Raw genomic sequence first — 23,829 nt, 5'->3', positions numbered from 1 at the left:
TCAAGTGAGTCCCCCACTAATTTATCACATCCACAAGCAAAATATAATCATATCCAACTCACGTGAAGTACCAAATTCTAAGTAAGGAATAAAATCATACAACCCACGTCCATCAAATCAACTGAAAAAGGGGATATTTTCTTCATCTTATTAAAGATAAACAAGACAAAAACAAAAAACATTTGTGGAAAAATTAAATTTCTTTTGTCATTGTTATTATTATTTCATTATTTTATAGGTATTTTTAAAAAGTGATATAATCTATCATTGATATTGATATATATCTATTGATATCTATTATTATATACGATAATTAAGCAGACTTCAGTATATTTAGATAATTTTAAGATTATTTAATTGCTATTATTGAAAAAAAAAAATATATATATATATATAGGTGTTTGGTTGATTGGCATTGTGACTTTTGCCCTAAGCCTTCAACAAAAAGACAGTGTTTTCCTCAATTTTAGGCCACTTCACGTGACATTCAAATTCGAATAAACAAAAAAGCAATCCCATGATGTTATCTTTAATATACAATAATTTGTTTTTACAATAATCAATATACATAATTTTAATTTAGTTTAATGTTTACAGGTGGAAGGGTTAAAATTTTGAATCACAGTTAAATAAAATAAAAAAAGGAAAAAAGACGAGTGATGTCAAACCCACCAAACAATACTCGAAAGTAGTCAAATACGATTTCGTGTTAGTATCTTATAATTAAAGTTGTTGCATTTAGGTTAGATCACAAATTATACAATTTTGATGAGATGGATCATGAGTAGATGGACTTCTCTTTTACCCGCTCTCGATCAACAACAATATAAAATTTAGCTAGGATAATAGAAACATTATGGTAAAGTTGTATATACGAAGCTTAATTAAGTCATTAAGTGATACGTACCATTTCCATATATTCTAATTAAAACTCAACGTAGATATGTATATGTTGTTCTTTGAGAGTTTCTGAAAACGGTGTTGATGTTGTTGGCAACAACATGTCTATTCGTCGAAACTCTTTAGCATCTTCGTGGTCTTTTTTCGAGCCTGCTAATAACTTTAACAATATAGAGAAGTGTAGTTGTCACAGAATCGACAGTTTTCCCATTTGCGTGATTTGAAGTTGTTCATATGTTTCGACCTACCCAAAATTAATATTGATGGCTTATAGTCGGATTTTTATTTACTCCAATATAATACAACAAACACACTGGCTCATGAACTTACTATCCATACACACTCGTCGTTTCACGCACTCTAAAGACATGATTTAAACACCAATTTTTTTTTTCTTTCCGTATTTTCGATTATTCTTTACAAAGAAAATAGTTTTTTCCTACAAATGTCTGCAGTAGACATACACACGTTGAATTTAGCTAATAAGAAAGTTGTTTGATCTCCTAAAGATGTAGGCAATGTTTTGGCAAATAAAATTATACTCTAAATCCGTAAAACATTTATTTTGAGGATTGATAAATGGTGATATATGTAAAGAGTTGGACCATAATTGAGATATAATTAAAATTTAATCAATCCGAATGGGTTGATTAAAAAAACAATTATATATGTTTATTACTAAAATTTTCTTTAAAAGAAGAAAGAAAAAAAAACTTTACGGCTTGCTGTCCCGAAGGAAAGTTCAAACGGCGCAGCTTCACGTGGAGTCTTTCCACCGTGGCATTTACTAAATTTGAAGGGAAAGGGGGAGGGAAAAATTGGGCCAAGTGCTCGGCCCAATAGTTAAACAAAGTTGAGCCTCGTTTATTGAGTAAAGTTTTGGGCTTTTAGTGTCCCCAGTCCCAAAATGGGCCAAACTTCAAGAAATATCATGACCCGGTAAGAGCAAATAAAAGCACAAATGAAAATAAAAATATTGTTTCTTCACTAATAGAACAATGTAGTTTAGATCAATGGAAGAAAAATATTTATTTTTCTCTAAACCCCTTCGATAAAAACCGTTTAAAATACATGTTTAAAAATATTACCACACTTATCATAGCTATTACTAGTAGTTATCAAATTTTTAAAATTTTCTTCTAAATGACTTATTTCTAAATCAAACAATTAACTTAAGCCAAACACGTTCAAAATATAGTGAGAATTTAAACCAATAGCAAATAATATTGTTTTATTAGCCATAATGAAAAGAAAAAAAGAATGCAAATTACCATTTTTCATGGATATAAGGAACCTAAATATAAAAACTACTTGTACTTTGTAAAAGCAAATATAGACTATATAATCTAGCGAGGTAGATAGTGCAAAAAATCGTATACAAATAACTTTGAATTGAATTAGATATACAAGTAATTGCGATGCATTTTGAAAAAAAAAAAAATCAAAAGAGCATATTCAATCAACATAATGTTTGTACTATCAACTTCAAAGTTAGAGATTCGATTCTCCATCTCTTTATACATTAATTAATTATAAACACTTTCATCCAAATATAAAAAGAGAAACAATGAACATATAAATATTACATTAGTTGTAGTGTAATTGTAATTCACTCATGATTTATGAACCATTAGTAGGTAAGGAAATCTATTAGAAAATAGAAGAAGTTAGAGAAGTTTGAAAAACTGCCGTAACCGCTCGAACTATTAAAGTATTGGTCTAAAAACCCGTCGTCCCAAATTAGGGTTTAAGAATTGGCGCCTTCAGTGTGAACCGAATAATTTGTTTTTGGAGTTCGATTCAATCTCCTGATCGGAAATCTGAGGAATCCGAATCCAGAATGGCGACAAGAATTGGATTGATGCTTCCTCGGCCGGTGACGTTTGTGACCGGCAACGCCAAGAAGCTTGAGGAAGTTCGAGCAATATTGGGCAACTCTATTCCTTTTCGTTCTCTCAAGCTTGACTGTAAACTCTCTCACTCTTTCACTTAGTCCTAATTTTTCGATCTCTTGCATATTGTACTAACTTCTTATCAACAGTGCCGGAGTTGCAAGGCGAACCAGAAGATATATCGAAAGAGAAGGCTCGGTTGGCTGCTATCCAGGTGCAGTTTCTTCTACTTTTTTGTCATTTCATTAAGAACCATTTCATATGAATCAAAACAAAGAGAGGAGTTGACTGATTTGAAGTTGCTGGGTTGGAAATTGGAAGGTTAATGGGCCGGTTCTGGTGGAAGATACATGCCTCTGCTTCAATGCTTTGAAGGGTCTTCCTGGTATTCAATTTCTTCCTCTCATCCCAAGGGGTATATGTTTAGATGACTAACATGGTTATTTGTTTCTATTTCAGGGCCATACATGTAAGTTGCTACATTATCAACGACCCTTCTGAGGTGAAGTTTTGTTTGTTACTTATATGTTAGCTGAACCATAATCCATGTAGTCATTGATTTATATATATAAAGTTATCGAAGAATTCAATTAAAGGATCCATATCTTTTCAAGTGAGAAAACAGCCTTTTAAGTATGACACATCCTTGAAGGAGGTGTGGAATTTGATTTCCTTAATTACTGAAATAGCACTTTCTGCTTTTATACAAAATTTTCTCTAATTGTTTTCTCCATTTTTAGTTTAACAAAACTCATTGAGATCTATCCAAGTTTGTTTTTGCATGGATCTCAGTTGAATTTGCAGAAGATATGTTTCTTATTTTTTTAATCATCTGGTGGCTTTAAATGAGCAGCAAATGGTTCTTGGAGAAGATTGGTCACGAAGGTTGTACTCGTCATCATACTAGCTTTCACTTTACCTTCTTCTTCTTCTTCTTCTTCTTATATATATATATATATATACAGTGGCAGTGATTTATGCTGGTCATTGCAACCAAGTGTTTCTTACATCCCTATTTTTCAGGTCTGAACAATTTGTTGATGGCATACGAGGACAAGTCAGCATATGCTTCATGCATCTTTTCATTTTCTCTTGGGCCTGAATCTGAACCGATTACATTTGTGGGAAAAACTCCGGTACGAAATAATACAGTTTTCTACCTAACAATATGCTGTGCTATGCATATCAAGAAAAAAAAAAAGCAGAAGATGAAAAATGCTAAGCAATGTTTTCTCCAATAATCTAAATACGAACCAATTCCATTTTGAAGTACGGTTATTTTTATTGTAAATTTAATCTTTGATTTACTTCAGATCACTAGATGGAGATCCACCGTATACCCTTTTGTATGTCAAACTGATAGGCACCAGAAATTCAAAGGAAATACTCCATTGGAATTGGCCATGAACGGTTTGGTTGAAACTTTAGCATGGGCTCATGAATGCACACCTTTGGCTAATTTGATTCGATGGAGAGATAAATCAGATGCTCTTTCCATTGTGCAATGAAGATTAGTTGGATTAGCCCACTTTTCTGTAGGTTGTAGATTGTCTTATATGGCTTTCTTGATTGCCTCTACATCAGGCAAATTTGGTTCATTTTGTATGTGTTGTATCCACGAAAATCTCATTTCTTTGGAGAAGGGGATCTTCCTTCTTCATCTTGGATTTGGCTTGTATCATTGATACTACTAGGAATTGAATCATTATGGCAAGAAAAAGGGAAGGGAAAGGTTCGGAGAGGAGCGAAGCAACTCGATCAATAGGGAGCGGAACAAAAATCTCATTTGATTCGTCGATCCTTAAAAAAAAGAAATAAGCGAAGTTCCATCGTTGAGTGAGAAATGGAAAATTCATGAAAAGTGACAATCCCATCGCGTAATAGTGCACCCACAATCATCGACGTTGTTCTTCAACCGGAAGACCGAGAGCTAACTATCGAGACTTTGGGCTATCTAGATACTTTGTGAAATGGTTCATGCATGCTTGTGGCTCTAGCTCTAAAGGCAAGGGGGAAGGAATATCAGTCTTAAATAAAAGAAGACGTTGGACCACTCAAATTGTTGGATTCTTAAGATGAGTTGATAGGCCTCACTAATGCTCAAGTTATTTGTAAAAGATTTCTTAGGACATGTTTGGGAGTGACTTTGAAATCGTTAAAATCATATTTTTCATGTTCAAGTCACTCCGAAACATGCCTTTAAATAAAATTGGTTTTGAATGATTTTGAATATAATGAAATTGACTTTAACAATTCAAAATCACTCGCCATCATAGGTTGGCCTAGTGGTAAAAAAAAGAGAAATAGTCTCAATAACTAATCAGAGGTCATGGATTCAATTCATGGTGGCCTCCTACCTAGAAATTAATTTCTTACAAGTTTCCTTGACACATAAATGTTGTAGGGTTGGACGGGTTATCCCGTGAGATTAGTCGATGTGCGTGTAATTTAGTTAAAGATAGAATAAAAGACGAGTAAACGGAGAGAAACATGGTTAAGGAAAATGGAAGGAAACACTAATTTCAGAGTGCAACTGTGAAGGCTAGAAATGCCAGTTTTGTATGAAACGATCTGCTGGCCATTCAAAGAGTGCACAACTTGGTGAGGTTAATGCTTCTAAAGGTTGTTCTAATTGGGGAGTTCACTGTAAACTCTGGTTGTAGGGACAACACATACAATGATACAAGTCTAAGTAGTATAAGAACAGATAGTTGCAGTTTTTGGTTGTTGATGCAGAACAAGTATTTTTGTGAGGAACAGATGGACTCCAATGAAGAAGTTAGTAATTCAAGACTAGAAGGAGAAAAAGAAGCTATTCAGATGATTGACATCATTTTAAATTAAGTGGTTGCGCCAAGCCATTGCAAGGGTGTAATGGCAGTCAAGAAGTTGTAGTGACGAACAATGAAGAGAACTATAATTCTTTTGTCCAACATAGGAAGCTATAGATTAATCACTTGTATTGGATTATCAATGCTTGGACAATGATGCTATTCTTTATTCCATTTATTTTCTTCTTATACATATTTGTCTAGTTTCTCACTCATTATTGATCTCAGAAAATTTTGTCGTTCTCAAAATAACACTATATGAAAACGAGTTCTCTAAGATTCGTTCTATGTTTCACTAAAAAATTGTCCTCATTACTTGCTTTATTAGGGAAAAATTGTTCTTCCGAGGGGCCCTAATGATTTTGGTTGGGATCCAATTTTTCAACCTGATGGCTTTGACCAAACGTAAGCTTTATCATTCCTTCCTCTCATGGTAGCCTCATATTACAACAAATACAATCAAGTTATAAATAAAAGGTCTGAAACATATTTCCGATATTGTACTTCATTTATTTTGTAGGTATGCTGAAATGTGCAAGGAAGAAAAGAACAAGATATCTCATCGCTATCGTGCTCTTGCACTGGTGAAATCTCACTTTGCTGAAGCTAATTACACCTTCCCGATCGAAGACTAAAGGTTCTCTCTATCTTGCCCCTGCCATAACAAACTATTTACAAGCTTTTTGCAGCGGTGCTGTTAACTAATTGTTTGATTTAAAGTTGTCATGTCCATCTTATTAAAATCTAATTGTTTGATTTATATATTAGAATTGTTTAGATTAAATCATATCTTTAGTATTTTGTTTTAGGGTCTTATATTTTACCTTAATTTCAGTTTGGTTCTTATTTTATGAAATATGAAAGCATAGAACCATATTTTTATTGAATTTCTTGTTTTCAGATTCCTTACAAAACATATACCTAGAGGTTTAAATTACTCACGTGTCATATGGTCGAACTGACAACTACACATAGTGCTTTTTCTTCAAATCTTAAAGTTTTCTATCCAATTCCTACCTGTATTTAGGAATGAAAGAGAAAGGGGTTGGAAGCCATGTGTATGTGTGTGGAGACAGAATGTAAGGTAATGGGTGGTTGCTTTCTTTGATTGATTCTATGGTTCTCTTTCAACAGTCTCTTATCAGTTGTAAAGTGGAGCATGAGGCAAAGCCTACCATGTGTAGTAGAATAGTGTTCAACTGAATTTAGTTCTTGGAATGAATAATTACACTTTGGAATACTTCCTTCAAATATTTTCTCCATCATATCTCATTTAACAGGAAATAGATTCTCATCCAAGTATTAGTTATTAAATTGTCAGCATTTGTTCTCTTTCTCCTTTAGCATTTATTTGAAAGAGATGATAAAAAGGAAGATACAAATTGTTGACATTTGTCGACGACTTGAACATAGTTTAACTAGTTGAGGTATTAGATCATTTTGGCTAAAAAATCATTCAATTCTTCAACCTCACAAGTGGATGTTGTCGATTTTCCATTCGACGTGATTGAAAAGGAAATTGATAATTTTGTTATTTTCCTTCTTCAATGGATAAGGTATTACGCATTGCAATTTATGAGTCTTACCATGTTGGTTTATGTCAACGAATGTTCAAAAGGTTTTAAATGTCATGAAAATGATCGCTACTTTTAAAATTCATCACACTTCTTAAAATATGATCAAATGTTTGATGCCTTCTAACACAGGGCATGGGTTTCGGGTTTATTTTCTTCTATGAGTTTTTTCTTGCATACCTACTTAATTTGGTCTTGACTTTCAATTTGACCACTCAAGAAATCATTTTAATTTCCGGGTAGAGAAAATAAACTATATAACCTATAATAGGAAAAAAAAAAAAAAAGGTCCCAATATTTGTATAAAATCAATATTAATTGATAGTGCTTATAACAAAGTAATGACTCATAATTTATACTACGCTCTTCCTTTTTTTTTTTTTTTTTTTTAAAACTTTATGTTAATATTTATAACAGTAACTTTGAACATATTAGTCCTATAGAATTATTCTAAAGAACCAAAATAGAAATGAAGTTATTGTAAAAAAATTAACAGTTGTTCTTGTCTAAGTTGTCTTAAAGGAAATTTAACTGTTTTTTCCCACCACTTTAAAATTGAAAAGGGCAACAAATTCCCAAACTTTATTGATAGGTGAAGGCCATAAAGGGAGAGGGAAAAAGGGGGAAATGATGATGACTTGGTAGCATGTGGGTTGGCACATGCAAGAATCATCAACTGCCACTCAACAATCTAAATGAAAGTGATTGCAACAATAAAAACAACATAATCTTATTGAGTATCTAAAGAATTCAATAATCACTATCAAAAAGTTCTAAAAGTCCTTTCCTTTAACTGTAAAAAGTAATAACTCTCCATAACTTAATTGGTTTGGTTTCTTTTGTTTTAGAAAGGTAAAATTGAGTTCACATCACTTTACTTCCTAAATTCATTTTACCCCTTTCTTTGATGTGAAACCTGGATTCTTAAAAATTGACGTGTAACATGCAAACTTATCTACTTATGAAGCATGGAAATAATAATACATAAAAGTTTTAAATCTACATATCTATCGTTAATATTAAACAATTATTAATTCTGAAAGTTTGCTTAAATAGCCTTTAATTTTATTGGTAAACATTTTGTTCGTTAAAAGTAAGTTTATTTGAAACGATTTTATTCTTTACGTAGTTATTTTATTCGTTAAGATGACAAAATTGTTTTTATTTTTAAAGTAGAAAAGGAAAGGAAAAGTTGAACTTATATTTACAAATAGAAAAAGCACTACAAATATGTCATTAAAATGGGGCCACATCTTTTTCATCTATTTTATTTTTCAAATTTAATGAGAGGGCCTAACCTATTTAATTTGTGTATCAATAATTCTTTTATATTTATGATTCTACGTGAAAAAAAAGAAAATAGGAGTTTTTAAAACTCAACCGAATGAATTTATTTCACATCACTTCTCAACCCCTAAATTACAACTCTACATCCAAGAATAATTAAAAAGAGAAGAAAGTAGGTGAAAGATGAACAAAGGCATATGAACAATATTTGCTATCATCTTTAGCAAACTTTTGCTTTGATAATTAAATGTTTGACAAACATACTATAACTTGTATCACTAAACAGAACATAGTGTAAAAGAAAATAAAAAAAGGAAGAAAAGAAAAACACTCAAAACATTCAGATCCTATAAGAACAGAAGAGTAGACATAAGAGAGTGAGAATAATGATGATAGGTGGAAGCGAAAGAGTTGGAATGGATTTGGAAAGAAGAAAAGTGAGGGAGAGGGGGAAGTGTGAAGGGAATAAATGAACACACAAGAACAACGCTTCCGCACCTGCTTGCCGAACGGCAAATGGTGTGTTTTTTCGAGTCGAAGCAGGCCGAGGTCGAGCGATTTCAGAGTGTCTGACTCTCAACAAACAGCAAACTGGGGACGTGTTCAAATAGGAAACGTCTCGGTCAAGAGACGAGATAATAAAATGTACACTTGTTTTTGGATATGATAAAAGAAGGTAGGTAGGAAGGGAGGAGATATGAATTTTGATAGAATATATGGAGATTGGTGGGTAAGGCTATTTTGTAAGTAAATATTTGAAAAATTCAGAGAAGAATAATAGAGAAAGGGTGTTCTGTGATGGCCGAGAGGAACGGAATGCTAGCACGGGTGGCCTCTTCGGCAGGAAAGTGCACCGGCATTGGATGTTATGGTACCAACCATGGATGAAGATTTAGCTCCCAAGCTTGAAGCTCTAGCATAACTTGCTGAGGCCCCCGCACCAGATGGAGTGAAAAAGGCACCATTCAACAAAAGGTCTCCTTCTGATCTCCAATTCCAGCCTTTCCACTCACTTTCAGCTGTCTCAACTCTCTTTGTTACCTATAGAAGATGTTTGATTTAGTCACTAGTTACATTAGATTAACCTTTAATAAACTAAACTAGAGCAATGGCTTTGATATCACGGTTAACTACTATTGAACTCAAAAGCTTAAAATTTGGTCAAGTCAATCTATGGTTCAATACTATTTGGTCGACTTTGGTTCATTTTGTTTGTTATACTTATAATATGTCAATTTCATCCATATACTTTTAACATCGGTTCATTTTGGTTTTTGTATTTTTAAAAAGTGCAATAAATGGACTGATTTGGTCATTTTCATTGTTATTTTTATATCCTTTTTAGAGATAAAGATGGCCATTTTTTTCAAAGTTCGGGACTACAATGAACCAAAGTAGAAAGTGCGATAATAAAAATAAACCTTTTGAAAGTATATGAACCAAAATAAAATATTGTTAATGGTAATTAGTACCTCTTTTGCAAAAGGGTTGGTTGGGGCAGCATATCTGTTACCCTGACTATTGATGGTTGGATTTGCACTTCCACCGATGGCGTACATCTCCCAGTGAGTATAATCATTGTTCACCACATGGAAGTATCCGTGTCTACACCTGAATAATTGATAACATTGATTAAATTTTGTATGACTGGGAACGGGTTGGGATATTATTATTGTTCTCTTGCTTATAAATGGCTAAACACTGTCGTTTAGCAGAACAGAGTTTTAAAGCCAATATCTATCTATAGATACTTGGTTCTGTCATCAAAACATTGCAGCTTGTAGCTGACATTTAAGAAAACTGTGCTTACTTGAAATGAACAAAAGAACAATAATGATGAATAGTAAGATTGTACCTTGGCATTCTTTGGATGAGTCCTTCACCAAAGTGATTGTAAGCAATGGTCACTTGCATCAGTTTATCTCTAACGTAAGAATCACTATGTCCTAATAACATAACCTGTTCATTTAACACATAATGTGATGAAATGTCTCTGAAAAAATGGAAGAGAAAAAACACGATTCGAGATTCCAAGTAGATGGGATGAATGGAGATACCTCATTGTGGTGGGTGAAGTAATTGTTGGAGATGGTAATGGCAGTGGATCCCATGACAGCGTCAACGAGACCATCAGCACAATTAGAGAGTGAATTGTGATCGATCCAAATATGACTTGATCCAAAAATGGAAATGGCATCACCATCAGCAATTGTTCTCCACCCAACGTGATTGGGTGAGCTTCTTACCATGGCGTTTCCAGTGGGTTTGCAGTCATGGATGTTTAGACCATGGACAATAACATTGGTCACAAACTGGATTGTGAGGCAAGCACCATTAGCAATGTGAACATTGGTCCCACGAGCATCAATTGTCTTGAAACTATTCATAATCAGCTCTTGTTTCAGCTGAATCACCATGTCTCTTTTGAACACAATCCAGAGAGGTTCGTCCTGGATGACGGCATGTCGCAAAGTACCAGGCTTTGGGTTGACAGGGTTGTCGTCGCCCGAGTCAGTGACAACATAAAATCGACCGTCACGGCCACCGATGGCGTTTCGGCCAAAGCCAATGCCACAATCTGCGAGACGTTTGCGGTTCTGTTGCCAATTGGGGTCGCAACGCCAGCAGTCATCAATAGGATTGCCGGTTCCACAAGAGAAGAAACCGAGCTCTCTCCTCGCAGTAGCATTGCGGATACTCCTGATCAAGTTAATTGTTTTAACTGTTAACCATCGATGTTATAACACTAACTATATTAGGGACATTATTGAAAGAACTAACAATAGAAACACTTGCTTGCAGCGTCGGTGGGGTAAATTTTTTATACAATTAAATTTAGACCAAAACAAGAACGGGATGATGGGAGCCATGAAAAAAATAGGCAAATCCCATTTGTCAATATGTGAAAGACTATTCAGTTTGATGGGTGAAAGTTTGGTGGCATTTTTTTTCGGGTCGTTGTCGCCTATTGGGCCACTAAAGGGCAGTTGCAACTTGCAAAAACTCGTCCAAATCACTCTTAAACTTCATTTGCCTCGTTTTACAAGTGCACATGGACTGGATTACAAGATCCTAGAAAATAAATGGATCCACATTGGACTGTCCTGTTCCCAAAACAAAACCAAACGGTAAAAACTGAATGAAAGAGAGGGCTATGGACAGGGACACATAGTTGAAAATTTTAAGGCATCGTTAAGTAAGAGAGACGAAAGATGAAATGGGGGATTTCAACTTTGGAATCAGGATTCAATCTACCAACAATCTGACGATGAAGGGCAGGAAAGTAGCCATGTGCATATTAATAGCGATCCTTTTTTGGTGGGTTTGTAAAATTTGGTCAGATTAGACAGGTTTACTCAAATTTCCTTAAAAATTTGATTCCTGAAGACCTGTTTCTGGGCTGATGAGCCTAATCTACACCCCACATAATTTTCCTACAGATAATTCAAATTATAGACTAAATATAGTACTATTTCACATGTTTATAATCTATATGAAGAGGAAAAAGGACCCACATGTCAACCATAGCAGCAATCTCTTCTGGGTTGTCCACAGCATGCTCATTACCGAGATCCTTAGTCTCATCCAACCTGAAATTACCATGTATTAGATGCAATAAAAAGAAATGACCCTAACGGAAAAGAAGAAAACCAACAATACTTTAGAACCGACAGTTGATAGGCACGATATCGATTTTTGGCAGGGACAATAATGCATTGTGACCGGGACAGAGGCACATGGAATTTGGGGAAACCCCAGCTTTTAGCAAATCATAAAGCAAATCGTGGCAAAGTTACAAAGTCTAATGTAGAAAGAGAGTAGCGTAATCTAAAAAACATTTAGGTGCATTTGGAATACATCCATCATTTCGGAGCAACCGTACTAATTACTAAGCTGCAGTTTGTCACATAATAAATAAAATAAATATCTTTTAGAAAAAGAAATTTTTTTAGGGTAATAAAAAAAAGGTGAATGCAACTCTTAGAGTGTTGACATTCAATTTGAACTATATCTATATTTGTGCAGTTTAGTCAATTATTTAGACCATATTTTCTCTATGAGCAAACTTTAGAATTTTTTTTTAAAAAGTATCATTTTAACTATTTTTTTTATTATACAACCAAAGAAAATACATAAAAAGATAGGTGCACCCCGTTCACTACAAACGCGTTTTTTAGTGCAGTAGCAATACACAAAGGTTGAAAAAGGATACGAAGCTCATACAAGAAAACCGTTAAAAGGAACTTTTTCTAAGAGCGAGCGGGAAAAGTCCATTTTCACAAACAATCTCACGAATGAAAATGTCATAACCCTTTTTTCTTTTTCTTCAATTATTATTATAACAAATAAATAACGAAAAAGGGAAAAAGTTGCAAATCTGGGCGGAAGCTCCAATTTGTTATTGAAGGAGAAGGAGAGAGGAATCCAAAGAAGTAAAGGGTTAACGAAATAAACGGTTCAGATCCAGCGATCTGGATCTAAAAAATGGAGAATTTGTGAGAAAAAAGGCCAAAAAAACAGACGGCTGAGATCAATTCAGGATAGAAGAAAGTGGGAAGTGCAATAACGTTGAAAGATGTTTAGTTAGGTACTGAATCTGCCGCATTTATTCTTCTAACTGAACAGAACTTGTTCATTGAAAAGAAAAAGAGGAGCAAAAGAATTATTCACCTCACCGCCATCGTTGAGTTGCTTGAGCTCTGCAACTTCTCACTTCCTCCATTCCTGCAAAATTTATTGAAATCCTTGGTTTAAAGCGGAGAAATTAAAGTTTAAAGGAAGATCTAATTGAACTCTTCATCTTCCCTTGCATTCTCTCTGTCTATGTACTGAATTTTTTCGGTAGGTTAAAATGTACGATACAAGTAAGAGCCATTTTCTTAAAGAAAAAATAAATTCATCAACTCAAATGACTAGAGTTGTAAATGAAAACAAGAAGGAGCGAAGAAAAACTCCGAGTGAAACAGCATTAATGCGATGCGGTTGAGAAAACCACAAACGATAGATTGAAGAGCCTTCAAAATTGGACAGCTACTCACATAATGTAGCTAAAATCAATACGAAATCAGGAAGAACAGACGGAAAAATAACAAAGGAACAACAGAGAACTCGGATCCAATAAATACAGAGCAAATAACAGCGAAGGAGAGGGAATCGCCGACGGAGATAAGAATTAAGATTAAAAAAACAGAACATCGTAGAGAGGGAGATTCATACTCAGTTTCAGGAATCTCTTTGGGAACTCTAGCAATTGCTCCGACAAACAACATGAACATCACAAGAAGAATCAAACGAATCCATTTTCCAGATTCCGCCATTGCCATTTCTTCAACTCCAATTCCTTTTGTGTCAAAATGCAGACACAAATGTTCACAAATGAGATTGAAAAGAGAAGGAAGAAGAAGAAGAAGAAGAAGAAGAAGAAGAAGAAGAAGATGGAGAATGCAGTAATGGAGTCAGAGTAAGCTTCCAACGAAATGGCTTTTTTTTATAGACTTTCTCCAAAATTAATATTTCTTTTTTTAAAATATCATAATAAATTACAAAAACTAATCCAACCGACGTCAACACCGTTAACTCGGTTAGGTCACCTTCATTTCCAATTTTACCCTCGTTAACGCTCCGTTTTAACTTTTAACTACCATACTGCCGTAACACATGTGGGCGTCGGCTCCCACGTGCCAGATTTTTTTTCTTGACCTCTCTCCGTTACGTCGCAAACGTTGACTGTTTGACCATCGTCTCCGTCGCGTAATCTTTTTATTTTTTAGGAAAATCTGTCACGTAATCAGTACCCAATTGTTTTTTCTCCTCATTTTGGTATGAGTCAATTTTGTATTAATATTAATATTGATATAGTATTCCAAATAAGTATACCTATCATATTCCAAACTAAATAATATACTTTATTTTCTTTTAGGTATTTTAACGATTGAATGTATCTTTTAAATAAAATTATTTATGATATTTTTTGTACGAAAATCAAACATTCAACTTATTAATACTCGTATTAACATTTTTCATGCTTGCTCTAAAATGATACCAATTAATCTAGAAATTAGATATTGTCCTCTTATTTACCGTAAGAATCGATGACCAATATTATGTAGATTAAGATCCTTAACGTTCAACATGTCTTATAACGTTAACATTGTTAACTAACTAAAATAGGTTTTTAAATTTTCAAACTTGTTCCATTACAAGGATTTGGGAAACTCCTTGTGCCATCAAGCGTCAGTGTTGGGGCAATCTCTCCCAACGTTAGACGCGCCGTCAAGAAGAACGACAGGCGTACTGCGTTGAAGGATAAATTTTCAATGCGCAAACGGGACAGCATTGAAATGCCTTATTCTTGACGCCGTCAATGCCGAGGGGTGGTGGACATTTATCGTGGTGTACTTCTGACGTCCCCTCCATGCGTTAGACGTAAATGTCTCCAAACGCGACATCAAAGAAGCTTTTCCATGACGCCCGTATCCGATTTTTAATTCACTAATTTATTAGACCATAATTTTTTCTAAAGACGGTGTCGAAAACTCATATAACCAATAGAGGTAGAATAGAAAGTTTAACCCAAAAATTATAGAAACGAGGGATGAATTATCAAGTTTTTAAGATGGTTTGGTGATAGTATTTCTACTACTATATCAATTGGCAATAAAATTATTAATTATTAATCATACACATATGTTCTTTAAAGCTGAATTAAAAAACTAAATAAATAAAACATTCAATTTTTTTTTTATAATAAAATTTGATAAATAATTCATAAACACATAATTTTCTCCACAGTGTATGGATGGAAATTTAATATTAAATTAATGTTAGGATGAATATATTATGTAAAGAATGGGGAAAAAAAAACAACGTTAATTATTAGGGAAAAATAGAAATAATATTGTGGATCGAAAATGTACGAAGAGGTTACGGAAAAATGGTGATTTCTTTTGCTGAGATTAAGGAATGAAAATGGGAGAAGGGGGAAATTATTAAAAGCAAAGCAATGTAATTAATTAATATAATTGTAATTATTAATCAAAGTAGCGTGATAATGATTGGCGGTTGTTTGGTTGCCACGTAATATTCTCCTCGCCAATCACGGGAGGAACCATTTGAGTCACGCTTTGACTCGCCCGAGTCACGGCAGGTCGCGAATCAAGGGATTTTATTGGCTTACAGCTACCACCTTTTTTTCTTCTTTTTCCTCCTTTTTCAGAGGATAATATAATAATTAGTTAACTAAAAAATTGTCCCAAAAAAAAAAAAAAAAAGGCAAAAACATTATCTTTTAATTTCGAGTTTTTCATAATTATGTAAATTTTTAATAGGATTTTTTCAAAAATATAATAAAATGGTAAAATATTTATACCGTATAAAATAATTTCAAAAACAAAAAGAGTTCAAACTCACAATATTAAAAGAATAATCTCGTACGAATAAAATATTTGACTATACGATCGTTTAAACTATCATTTAGATTTGGTTATTTGGTAAACTATTTTTTTTTCAATAATTTTTTATACATGAGTTGTCCAATGTATGAATGATTTTTTTTTCCACAATATTTTATATTTGGCACACGATCTTGAACAACTAAGTAACGGTTTGAACAAAAAATATAAGAATAGATATTTTATATTTGGTAGATATTGGAACAAACATTAGTTTGAAGAGAAAAAAGTGGTGAAAGAAGAGAAAAGAAATGGAAAAGGAAAAATAAACCTGAAATGTTTAAAAAAAGTAGTCTAACTTCGTGCATTTTATAATTTTGTTTGATGTTTTATTATATTTATGAAAATTAACCTTTTTATTAATATATCTGTCGTTAATTTTCTTTAAAAAATAATAATTTAAATCTTAAACATTGCATAATTTTTAAATTTGGGAAACTAAAAATAAATAATTTCCCCCACAATTATTATAGTGTCTCTAATGTTGTTGGTAAATTTATTTTTTTAATTAAAAAGTTATTAGTTTTTTTAATAAAGAAAAAAAGAAATTCACCCACCCCTTGATTGATTCCATATTTTCTAACATGTTGTTGAATTAAATTCAACCATGCACCAACTTTTGTTGAATAAATTTAATGTTTTCATTTTACAAAAATGACCTAAGTGTTTTAAAAACATTCTTAGATGATTATTTTGGAAATATTTGGGCCAACTTGAGAAATTTCTACAAGACAAGGGACTTGGTGTATAATATTATTTTTCAAAGCATCTATATGTCCTAAGTGTAATATTTTGGCATTTAGAACTTTCAAAATTTATCCATAGGCTTTGAATTAATAATAATAACTTTGGCTATAATTTTTTTAATAAACCCGTGACAAAGCTATATTTTATTATTTATTTTAATCGTATATAAATATGATATTAGATGAAATAAAATTAGTTTATAGAAACTAAAATTGTTATTTTTTAAGTTGGTTTAATGTTGATTTCATTTTATTTAAAAAAAAAAAAAAGAAAAGAAAAGAAAAACTTATAATATTCTCATTTTACCTTTTAATTTTTCATAAAGGTCTCGTTGATAATTTATTTTTTATAAAGACAAAAACTTAGCAAAAAAAACCAATTAAAACAAAATCTAATTAATAACTAAAATTAAAATTGATTTAATAAAAACCAATTAGAACAATTGTACAAGTTGAAGAAAAGAAAACATGTCTGACACCATTATCTCGTTATTTAATTAAATGATGTACGATTAATTATTAAATGTCTTCACTAATTGCAATAATTGAAATTGGTTTAAATTAAATTAGAGATATGATGAAAAATGACAAAAATATATATTGGATTTTTAACCAAACTTGGCCATATATTAATAGGTAAATAGCTGTTTATATATATATCTATATATATGTATATAATAGAATTATTTAACCAATTATTATTTTTAAAAATTTTTGTTTTGTTTTTGTTTTTGTTTTTGTATTGATTAATTAGCATACACGTGGCTTGTTCAAATCAACCATGTCTCCTTTTCTTACGGAAGTATTGTACTTGCAAATAATAGTTTGGGAACATTTATGTCAATAACATAAAATAAAGGTTAATTATAAATTTAGTAATTATTTTTTTGAAGTATTTAATTAAATTTTGTCAATTTCATTTTGTTTTGAGAATTAATTGATGTTTTAGATATAAATTTTAGCATTTAATGTATTCTTATCTTAACGAATTTTGAATTTTTTTTTTAATTTATACGATCGTGTTTTTCACTTATTTTAAAGAACTATTTAAATTTTTAATTACTTTTTTAATAGTTTTCAAAAGTTTACTATATTTTCTAGTCACGAGGGTAGACAAGATAATAAAACAAAAAAGTATCTATGAATAGGGTGCTTATAAATGTTATTTAAAAGTTTAAAGGCTAATTTTAACGGTTCATACACTGAATAAATATAAAATTAGTGTAATCGTAATGAAATTTAATTGATGGATCAATCATAACGAGAGACTCAGTTGCAAGTGTAATTAAATTGTACGTTTGTTATCACGTCTACTTACATGGATTTATCACATTTACTGTTATCGTTACCATTTTCACTTGACCCTACTAGTAAATACTAAATATGACATTCATAATTATCATCCGACAAACAATAACAACACCAATAAGAGTAACGGTGTAGACTAGTGAGTTCCACATAATTCTCAAATACAATTTAATTGATCATCCATAACTTGTTAATCATTTTGCGTATGTTAAAATATTAGAAGTATGCCACCACATATCAATATACGTACGAAAAGTAAGCAAATAACAACAAACGTAATCAAACGGGACAAACTTTTTAAACTATCATTAATTTATAACATTTCCTTTAGAGCAAACGTGATGTTTAAAACGACATATTAACTCGTCTATTTAAGTTACTGATTTCATTATTAGAAAAACAGAGCTCTGATCAAGAATATAGAGTATATTAAATCAAATTAGACAAAAGTAAAAATAATGTTTTTTTTTTTTGTATTGAAGTTTGACAAAAACATGAGGGAGAAAACAAATCAAATCAAATCAAAGGGGTGGAATTCTCACTTAAAGAAGATGAAAGTTTTGACAGCTCGACGCGGAATGAAAGGTATGAAATGGGAACATTTGATCCGTACCCGATCTCGTGAACGACACATGAGAGAATGTTTACTAAGTGGGTTTTAGATGCAATATGGCCACACGTACGTGTAAATAATGTTTCTATTACTTTTTTATTTTCTCATTAATTTTATAATTTTTCACATACATTTTTCTTTTTCGAGAAATAGATCTTATATTTTTAAAAATTGTTTTAAATCACAAATTTATAAATGAGATTTTTTTTTCCCCAAAAATATAATAAACCAGCAAAATATTTACACTGTATAGACCAATTTTGAAAACGGAATAAACATATAGGTTCATAACGTAAAATACCAAAATTACCCTAGTCAACGTGCGATAAATTAGCCGCACGCTCAATATACAGTCGTATAGATTTTGATGCACAATATCGGATATAAATCGCAACAACATATATAGAATTTTATGAAAAATTGATCACACGTGGTGACCTTTTCTTATTTTGTTATAAAATCTGTAAATATTTTAAGTTTTTGTTACCGCTTGTAAATGCTACTTGTTATTATTAGATATAAAAATTACTTTCGGTAATCTAAAAAATCACTCCATGGGCTATATTAGTTAACAACTTTATCTATCTTTCTAAAAGGTGTTTATATAAAATCAATTCTATTTAAAAAGTGTTTTTTTCCCTAAAGTTATTCTGTGTCTATAAAGTTTCAATTGAATTTCTCATGTTCTTTAACAATTTTAATTATATTCTTTTCAGCCTACGTTGATGTTGATGTTGAAATTGAATAATGGTAAGTTATACCAATGATATATATTCAGCATAAGTTTGAAAAATAAATAGAAAAGTATAATAATTAGGCCATTGAACATATAATAAAATCAGAATATTGTGTCCAGTTCAAATTTTAACGAAAACACGACGAACTATATATTTTATCTATCAGCGATAATAGACACTAATAGATATTGCGATATCTATCACTAACATTGATAAATGTTTATTTACGTAGATCATTGATAGAACAATAACATTTTACTATATTTACAAATATTTTTTAAAATAATTACTTCGATCAAACTAATACTCGAGGGAGAGCCCTAGATATGCTTTTACACATCTGCAAAGAATATATGCTTTTTTTATCTACATGTTTATATAATGATATAAATAATTCTTTCTTACCCTAAAAATCCTTTGCTAATATTCAATAGAGTAACTTTTAAGAAAATGGAAATTAAAAAAGAAAAAAACATAATTAAGAACCTAACATGGGGTAAATTTTAAAATGATAATTAGTTAGTTATAAGAGCAAATTATACTCTTTAACCTAAGTTAATGTTTGCTTATGTGAGAGGGAATATCCAAAAAAAGATAATATAGTTTTTTCCCCCCTTAAATTAGGCAGTGTTTGTTGAGTGCAATTTCCTTTAAATTTAGTTGACTTTAGTTATAAGACTTTTTTTTTATGCCCATTATTACAAGAAAAATCCACTTTAGAAAAATAAAACCTAATTATGTTTATTGGATAAAATATAAGTTTTGCTCTATTAGGTATATTTTTCTTTTCTTTTTTTCTAAAAAAAAAATAGCAAAGCCATTGAGAAAATGTTGATTTTTAAAATCTTTTTTTAAAAAGTATAATATTCTTATTTAATTTGTTTCAAGTAAAAATCTATTTATTTTCATTAAAATCAAGAACAAGAGAGTGTTATTCAAATAAAAAGTAGATGAAAAAAAAGTTTTAGAATCGAAGTAAAAAAAAAAGTTTATAGTAATATGTCAATTTAAATTGCATAATTCTCGTTCTGTTTTCAACCTTTTTAAAGTCTTAGTTCCTAATTATTATAGTTCTTAAAAGAAAAAAAAAATTATTTTTGGAAATAACAAAAATATCACAGATTGTCTACAATGAACTATGATAGAATAAGATAAACTCTTATCTATGTTTATTTGTATCATGATAGACACAAACAATAGTTTATTTGGGTATATCATAAAAATATTTTGATATTTTCCTATATTTATAAAAAAATTTAGAAATTTAATAATTTAAATAAAAAGGATTTTTTTCAAGAATAATAAAAGATACAACTTATTTACATTTTAGGATAAAAAAAAATCATTAAAGGATAAAAACTCATTACACTTAATTTTGTCCATAGATAATTTATCCATTTTACAATTTTTAACAATTTTTCCTAATAAAACTTTTTTTTATGTCAAATTGGTTAAGAAAATTTAGAAATTTAATTTTACAACCAAAAATCTACTTTAGGAAAGAACTTTTTTTTAGGGTTTCTCTTTTTTAGAAAAGGAGAAAAAAACTAAAGAAAATTACTAAAACATAAAATTCATTGCAATGATTATTATTAATATTCGGTAAATATTTCTATTTGTGAGAATTTTGTTTTTTTTTAATATATTTAATTTTAAAAAATAAAAGATTAATTAGAAAAAGAGTATGCACTTTTGGAATGGTTTATGGAACCAAACAAGTGACCCCCATCATGGGGAAGTTGAAAATTGCAATTGACCCCTCCATTAAACTTACGATTTTGCCCTCCTCCACGACCTAAAATGATTTACTAACAAAGCAAAGAACCATTGATTATGTGTGGGTGTTTAACCCATCAAAGCAAATTAATTAGTTTTGTGGTTTTGACTTTTTTTTGGGTCAATTTGTTAAAAAAAAAAATAATAAAATTTTAGTTTAAGCGATTCCACGTTCCACAGATTTTTAGGGTTAAAAATGATATAATTAGTTTTTAGTCTTTCGTATACCCTAACTAAGGTTTTAAATATTAAATTAAACGAAAGTTTTGATTAAAATGTATTAATGTAAATAAATATTTATAAAAACTATCTCTCGATAGAATAAAATTTTTGATTGTCTCGTACTATTTTAATGTCCGAAGTTTGATTCTTTTTTCTAATAATTTGTAAAAATTAAAAAAAATGTATCCATGACTCTTAATTAATTTAATGCTTATTTCTTTTTTTTAGTGGGATGGGTCAAAATAGAGAAAGAAAACAAATGTCATAATAACATGTTTGTTGTAATAATTACAAACAAAACAAAAATCAATCAATTTACTATTTTCAAGGAAGAACAAAGTAATTAACTATGAAAACAATCTAAAATATAATGTCAAATTTTCCATTCATCACCCACATTGCAAATTCAAATTTGGTAGAAAAAAAATCATTTCGATAGCAAACCATTTCCAAATTTTCGATTTCGTAGTAGAAGACTGTCATAAAAAAATAACAAAATCGACAAAATATTTACGCTTTGTAATCTGAATAGAAACTTTAAATATTTTGTTTTCTATTATTCTTAAAAGTAAATCCACTTAATTTAAATAAGTGTTTGAAATTCTTACGATCGTAAATATTTTGGTCAATTTTGCTATATTTGAAAATATCCATTTGATTTTTTCCTACAATTTTTATATCTCTAATTCTAACAAAATAAATCACGTCTTATGTTAAGAGATTCACGTTAGGTGATAATTAAAACTATATCTTATTGTAATTTTCATCCCTTTCGATATATATAGAACTTTTTTTTTTTTTTTTTTTACAAATATGGTCTTACATTTTCATGGGTAATTCATCATGGATTTTTTTTAAAATGAAAAAAGAATTAGTAATTTTTTAAAAAAAAAAAGAAAAAAGAAAAAAGGGGGGTTGAATTGCAAACAAACACACCCATCAAGGCTTAAAATTTGCTAATTATCTTTCGAGTCATTGGGGGGTGAGGAGGCAATAGGTAAAGATTTACTTTTGTAGGCTTTATTTCCACTCAATTAAATCTCTCTTTATTTATATAAAATTAAAAGTTAATTGATGGATTTTGTAGGCCAATAAAACCTTTATTACAAAACAATAATTTAAGTACATCGGATGGCCAATCAACTTTTATTCCCCAACCATATTTTAAAAACATTATTATTTCGTAGATAATTCAAAATATGTTTTTATGTGTTTAGGTTTATCGGTCATATGCGTTTGACAAACAATTTGAATTCTGTTTTCACAAATTATTTTTGAAATTTTTTTATAACTTTTATATGTTTTCATTGTATTTGGGAGTTGAATTTTACACTTTAAAAAGTAAAATTATACTAAATATATACAAAACATTTGGAAATACAACATGTCGTGTTATAAACTCAATTTTTCTTTTTTTATAAATATGTTGTGTATTACGTAATGTATTATAAGTTTTATAATAGTATAAAATAATAGTTATATAAATTTTTGGGTTAAATTACCTATTCGGTCCTTCTGGTTTTAAAATGATAGAATTTAATCTTTTTTTTTTTTTGTTTGATAAAATCATAGAAAATAGTTTTGCTCATACAGACTATTTATGAAGGTTGTTAAATCATACGAAATGTATATAAGGTTTTATCTAACTATAGACTAAACTCTAATTTTCTCCAAACAATAAGGATTAAAATCGAAATTTAACAAAATTTTTAAACATAAATTACATTTGTAAATAATAAAAGGGGAATTGTTATGAGTAATTTTTTTTTTTTACAAAATATGGCAAAAAGTTTAAATGAAACTTTATTATATATTTTATAAATAGTTTCAATATTTTACCATATTTAAAAATGTCTCTAAACAAAATAATAATAACTTAATGTCTCTAATTTTATGATTTATAAATATATAATATAAAACACATTTAAACATTTTTTTTAACAAGAATCCAATTAATTTTTGAATCTACCACTAAACATATATAAAAATATAAAATACTAACTCTATTTTTATTTAATCTCTTAGATTTTAAAATTTTGTTTTTAAATTCTCTACCAAACCAGTCTTAAGTTTTTTATATATTTATTTTAAATGAAAAATAAAAGACAAATTTAATAATTCTAGCACTAAAAATAAACCGAACTTAAAATATTGAATAGTGAACTCGTAGTTCAATTTAATAATAATAGAAAATAAAATTTAGACTTGAATCGATAATAATTTGACCTATACATTTCCATACTTTATCATCAACGTTTCTATTTTTGCTTTAAAAAAAACGATTTGAAAAAATTAAAAGTTAAAAAGGTAATATGCACGTAAATTTAAAAATTAAAAATTAAATAGTTATTAAATAAAATTGAAAATATTTGGATTCAATTAAACAAAATGTAAACACTATTTGTAAAATTAATAATATCTAAAAATATTGTGTTCTAATTAATTTAAAAAATTGTTAAAAAATTTAAGAATAAACTTTAAAGTGAAAAATG

The 23,829-nt window shown here is 30.1% G+C and overlaps 2 protein-coding genes across 5 annotated transcripts; one reads left to right on the top strand and one right to left on the bottom strand.

Moving 5' to 3' along the window:
• The first annotated feature begins 2,568 nt into the window (after nt 1-2,568).
• On the top strand, nt 2,569-6,874 carry LOC103483508 (inosine triphosphate pyrophosphatase). 4 transcript variants are annotated; one of them, XM_008440172.3, is made up of 9 exons: nt 2,569-2,867; nt 2,942-3,006; nt 3,114-3,177; nt 3,252-3,261; nt 3,646-3,677; nt 3,816-3,928; nt 5,952-6,028; nt 6,144-6,260; nt 6,651-6,874. In XM_008440172.3, the coding sequence occupies exons 1-8, from the start codon at nt 2,741-2,743 to the stop codon at nt 6,256-6,258; spliced, it is 603 nt and encodes a 200-aa protein (XP_008438394.1). In that variant the 5' UTR covers nt 2,569-2,740; the 3' UTR covers nt 6,259-6,260; nt 6,651-6,874. The 4 variants fall into 4 exon arrangements, with proteins under 4 accessions (XP_008438394.1, XP_008438395.1, XP_050941972.1 ...); XM_008440173.3 differs by having other exon boundaries at nt 6,525-6,874; XM_051086015.1 differs by having other exon boundaries at nt 6,144-6,874.
• Nucleotides 6,875-8,682: 1,808 nt separating this feature from the next.
• Nucleotides 8,683-13,971, bottom strand: LOC103483506 (probable pectate lyase 8). Its single transcript, XM_008440170.3, has 7 exons — nt 13,702-13,971; nt 13,156-13,209; nt 12,000-12,074; nt 10,542-11,184; nt 10,340-10,443; nt 9,957-10,095; nt 8,683-9,525 (listed from the first exon to the last, which is right to left on the bottom strand). The coding sequence occupies exons 1-7, from the start codon at nt 13,806-13,808 to the stop codon at nt 9,304-9,306; spliced, it is 1,344 nt and encodes a 447-aa protein (XP_008438392.1). The 5' UTR covers nt 13,809-13,971; the 3' UTR covers nt 8,683-9,303.
• Between the last annotated feature and the right edge of the window lie 9,858 nt (nt 13,972-23,829).

Source organism: Cucumis melo, chromosome 6 (assembly GCF_025177605.1).
Source record: "Cucumis melo cultivar AY chromosome 6, USDA_Cmelo_AY_1.0, whole genome shotgun sequence".
In the NCBI taxonomy this organism is placed as follows: domain Eukaryota; kingdom Viridiplantae; phylum Streptophyta; class Magnoliopsida; order Cucurbitales; family Cucurbitaceae; genus Cucumis; species Cucumis melo.
Note: the sequence above shows the minus strand (reverse complement) of the source record. Positions and strands in the feature narration are given on the sequence as shown.

Coding starts and splice junctions, on each gene's coding strand:
- LOC103483508 (XM_017043409.2), top strand. CDS start 2,741: ATGGCGACAAGAATTGGATTGATGCTTCCTCGGCCGGTGACGTTTGTG. Junction 3,678..3,815: donor GGAGAAGATTGGTCACGAAG/GTTGTACTCGTC, acceptor CCTATTTTTCAG/GTCTGAACAATTTGTTGATG. Junction 3,929..4,105: donor CATTTGTGGGAAAAACTCCG/GTACGAAATAAT, acceptor GATTTACTTCAG/ATCACTAGATGGAGATCCAC.
- LOC103483506 (XM_008440170.3), bottom strand. CDS start 13,808: ATGGCAATGGCGGAATCTGGAAAATGGATTCGTTTGATTCTTCTTGTG. Junction 12,075..13,155: donor AACTCAACGATGGCGGTGAG/GTGAATAATTCT, acceptor TGGTAATTTCAG/GTTGGATGAGACTAAGGATC. Junction 10,444..10,541: donor ACTTCACCCACCACAATGAG/GTATCTCCATTC, acceptor TTAAATGAACAG/GTTATGTTATTAGGACATAG.